General features: G+C 32.0%; 1 protein-coding gene across 3 annotated transcripts in view; it reads left to right on the plus strand.

The window, feature by feature from the left end:
* Window positions 1-275: 275 nt before the first annotated feature.
* LOC127834959 (heat shock 70 kDa protein 12B-like) overlaps window positions 276-4,896 on the plus strand; it is a 10,101-nt gene continuing 5,480 nt past the window's right edge. The window contains exons 1-3 of one of the 3 annotated variants that reach the window (XM_052361108.1): window positions 276-521; window positions 3,935-4,239; window positions 4,714-4,896. The exon at window positions 4,714-4,896 is cut by the window's right edge and continues 36 nt beyond it. In XM_052361108.1, the coding sequence (XP_052217068.1) occupies window positions 470-521; window positions 3,935-4,239; window positions 4,714-4,896 (540 nt within the window). In that variant the 5' untranslated portion in view covers window positions 276-469. The remainder of the gene's footprint in view (window positions 522-3,934; window positions 4,240-4,713) is intronic. The other 2 variants (XM_052361109.1, XM_052361110.1) reach the window with 2 other exon arrangements.

Below are 4,896 nucleotides of genomic sequence, written 5' to 3' on the forward strand. Positions count from 1 at the left end.
GTCTGTATTTGTAAAGTAATCCGGTTAATAGCCTACGACCGACATTATTGCATAATTCTCGTATTTAATATTATTTTAAGATTCTAGATTATAACCTTAACGTACTTAAAGCATTGTCCACAGAGTTAATGGTTAAGAAAGCATTGGTATTTTCCTATCAACCGTTATCAATCTCCAAATAAACATCTGTTTATCACAAGTGTATTTCCTTTAACAAAATATTGTACTATCTATTTAGGTGAGCAGAGCGTTATCTTATTTAAGTTATAGCTATTGCCGTTAGTGTATGCTAGAAGTAGAGGGTTTTCTCTGTTTATAATTAAACATGATACGTGCTGTACTTTCGAGTTGTAAAGAAATCTATATAAACCCATCGTTTACATGAAAGTATTATACGGTCAAACATTGTGCAAAAATTGTTGTGTGTGAGCAAGTGTTTAATATGGCATTTAGAGTATAGTTAAAAAAAATGATTAAAACATCGTTCAAGAAACCTTCAAAGGCTGACATAACCGATACAGGTGGGTGAATAAACAAATAATTTGGTATCATACTTCTTGATTTTATATTATTCTTTGCGTTTTAAGCTATTTATATTTGTTCAGTTTGTATGTATTGCCCCATAGGCGAAACGAAAACAAACTGCACGTCCGGAACACACTGGATTACCAAAAGTTAAAAATACAATGCGTTCAAAATTGAATGAGTTTTGCAAAGTAGATGGCGTATCCGTCTCGAACGAAGAGACCCGGGTTTTAATCCCATACTAACTCATAGCTTTTCAATGGTATTACACATCTTGCCATGCACTTACATTTCTCAAAAGCTTAGTATTTATCATTATAAATTACAGTCAGGTGATAGATACACCTGGCAATAGGAAAACGTGAATATAATATTCTTAACAATTATACCATTGCATTTATAAACTATGGTAATCGACATTGACATAATCGGTGGATTTCCGAAAAGTCGCTTCGTATGATATCATGTGTATATTTTGATATACACGTACAATGATGCGATGCGTTTGTTGAAATCATCTGTCATTTGTAGAATTGGATTATATAACTTCCGCTGTATGTGTTCCTTGTGCCAAACATGTGCTGTATGGACATCAGTGTCTTTACACAAAATGTTTTTTTTTAATATAATGCTTTTGTCGTAATAAAACTTTTAATACGGTTAGTATTCCAAATAAAAGTATGTATTATCACTATTTTAAATACAATTATATTTATTAACACATTAAGTGGGCCCTTAAGAAAAGATATGTCGGTGGATCTTTCTAGAATTGTGTATTCGATTGCAAATTCGACTAATTTTTGTTTCATTCATTTTCTATGAATAAACCTTTATCATAAATATACACCTGCCATAGATAATGTGCTTCAACTAATAACCGGCTATATAACATACACATGTTTCTTACGAGATCGTGTATTTAAGAAGAATTGTATATCAATGTATTATTTATAAAAACGAGTCACAGTTTCGACTTTGAAATAAATCACAAACCTTTTTAAAGTGTGTGTATGGTTTAAAATCTTTCTTAGTTTGCACATTTAATAAATCTCATATTAATGCAATTCAAGTCAGACAATAAGTTGTGTGTAAGAAACGCTAAATTTTTTCAAAGTAGTACGCTTCTTTAAAAAAAACATAAAAACATGTAGAAAGTGAAGTTGCACAATACGTCATTTCTTACGGTCTATAAATGTGACATTGGTTAATGCTAAGACCTTAAAACCCTTTCATAAGAGATTGAAGTGTAAAGCAAATGTCCGATGTCTTTTTTCTGTAGGTAATGTATTGTACTTGAAAATTGTAAATGATGTCCATGTGGAAATTATTAAAAATGGCTTCCCATTTGGCAAACTTTTCATGAATGTAGGCGAAAATGTTTCTCTTCTTTCTTCATTACTCATTGCACACAACATCCTCAATAATAAAATTCAGTGTGTGTTATATTATTGTAAATAGTTAATATTTTATATCAATGTTCACTTTTTTAACCTTCTGTGTTACATATATAGAACATTTGCGTTCGAATTAGTATGACTAATCTTTTGAAATTAATTATATTATAATATATTTTCTGCGATTTAAGATAACCACAATATATAGAAAAAAAACTCGAGGCCTCGTCGGACATTGTCGCTGTCATCCTGTTTATTATACCAAATGTATTGGCCGTCATTTAAGGTAATTGAAACCGCTTCGAGACAAAGCATTGCGAGCTTGTTTGACAACTGACAACCCTGCTGTGGTGATGTTCGATTCGCGCTTTTAACAGCGAATATTAGGTTTGCAAACGTTATCATAATCTAAATTGAAAAACCCATTTTTGCTATATCGTTGTTATAGTCCATATCATATGTGCATACAAAATGTTTGTTGATTTCATTTCATGAAAATGAAATATTAAATTATGGGATGATTTTAAGATGAAATGGGGCTTTGTCGAATATTCATTATGTTTCGAGTTGAAATGGATTTTAAAGAAGCGTCAGGTTAAACATATTGCAAGATGGAGGACAAGCCTGCAGAGGTGGGGTAATCCCTGGCCAATGGTCCTTTATCCTAGTTAGATGGTTACTTTTCATCCTGAATAATTAACATACAATGTGTAATTTGTTTAAATTCACCGTGTAATGGGTGTGAAAATATAAACAAAAGCAATGAATACTAAGTACATAAGAATAACGTTATCATGCATATATTATTTTAACTATGTATTTGATACCATTTCGAGTAACGATATTGTATGTGAAGATGAAAGTGGAGACCATTTTATAACATATTCTCAAGCATATTTAAAATAAGTGTTTGGTTTTATTATAATACTTTAAAGATTTGCTTACAAAACAAATACAAATGAACAAGTTAAATGCAATACATCAGAGCCTTGTTAAATAAATATACCATACAAAAAACGCAGTTGAAACCTAAAAAATAACAAAAAACTTCGCTTAAGTAAAGTATTTAAAATCGATGTTAGTCTATACAGACGAAGATAAAACGATTGAAAACAATCTATTATAAACATAGTTCACTTTACTAGTCGGTCATAGTTGTGTCGGAGTTTTAAAAAGTCTCCATAAATAGCTAAAGTACATGTAATATTAAACGAGTACGCAATTCACAATGTTTGCAATTGTTATAAATCTGCCATATCAAAAGAAAGTAAATACATAATGTGGGTCATCTCTCTTCATCCTTAGCTCATGTCTTAACAGTTTGAAAAATAATAAATCTGCTTCTAATTCTGGAGGGAAACACTTTTTATGTAAGACAAATTATCAATTACAATACAGGATAATCGCAGGATTTATCATAAAGCAGAAATCTTTAATTGCTAGATTGACTTACTCCAACTTTTACGAGGCAGAACTCTGAATAAATAACCGTCAAATGTAAACATATCTTGCATAATGCAACTGATAACCATTATGTTTTACAACTTTTGACGAACAATCGAATTCATAAAGCGGGAAAGTTCAGAGACGTCAAGCGTACGAACGTACCATCCAGGAAATTATGGATTGAACTAACCTCACTTATCACATTGAAACGCTGTCATGGAAACCATTTAGGCAAAAGCGCGGCAAAATTCCAACAAGCAGTATAGAGTACACGCTTGTGCTGTTCATAAAGTCGTTGAACATTTCGAAACGTTGAAAATACTGTATTTAACAAAAAGATTTGATTTTATTAAGGCATTTGCATTCTATATGTTGTTTACTGGCAAAACGTATTTTCATGTCATCAACGTTATTCTAGCAATATTAATTACAAACAACAATCACTACGATTATAGAGTAGAACCCAACGAAAACGCTTAATATTATTCCACATACATATTAGATAAAAACATCTTAGTGGTTGTTTTACTTGACAACAATGCATAACATGTCATATACTATATTTTAAGATAAAGCTAGTGCTACCCGAAGTCAAGCACTAATTGTGGCCGCTTTCGACTTCGGCACCACATACAGCGGATATGCGTATTCCTTCAAAGACACTCCGAATGACGTCATAACTAACAAGAGTTGGACTGCCGGATCTGGTAAACTAATCACACTTAAAACACCAACAAGTTTACTTCTAAATCAGAATGGTGGGTTCGACTCGTTTGGATTCGATGCCGAGGATAAGTTTTCGTCTTTGACAGAGGACGGAAAACACAATGGTTGGAGACTGTTTAGAAGATTTAAGATGGTTCTACACAATCAGGTAAATCGTCACAGTTATAATCTACTTAAATATCCCTGGCGCACCATTAAGTCTAATTAACAAGTGTTACGAAAAATCAATATAGTAATTATAACTGTCAGTAAAAGACAAATGCTTTCATGATAAAATGCATAATTATGGTTGTAAACTAGGGATATGATTACGAGGGAAGTTCTTATGGAAATAGCTCTTATTTATAAGAAAATATATAGTTACATTAACACGTGCACTGTTTTATGCGATAGTATTATTATAAAAGCCTCATCAAAACAACTTTTTTTCTAAATCACAGGTCATTTTGTATTCTTTGTGAACGCTTAATAAATTTGGTTACATATTTGTATACCTTCTCGTTTTGAAAAAAAAGAATAATAAGTTAATTCAGCGTCTGTGGGGTGCGGTACACTAGGGGACTAATTATATAAGATGTTCTTCACTGCATAGCTTTTGTATTTTATACATATACTGCTTCAGTGCATTTCGCGTTTAGCAACAGTTGAAGATTTGGAAGGTAAAACTTTCCCAGCAAAACCGATATTTACGATGTCGCTCAAGTATTTACAGAAACACCTTTTGGACGCTTTGAGTATGCGTACAATTGGGACGCTCGAAACTGACATCAGATACATAATTACCGTACCAGCTATATGGGGCATA

This window comes from Dreissena polymorpha, chromosome 6 (genome assembly GCF_020536995.1).
Source record: "Dreissena polymorpha isolate Duluth1 chromosome 6, UMN_Dpol_1.0, whole genome shotgun sequence".
NCBI lineage: Eukaryota > Metazoa > Mollusca > Bivalvia > Myida > Dreissenidae > Dreissena > Dreissena polymorpha.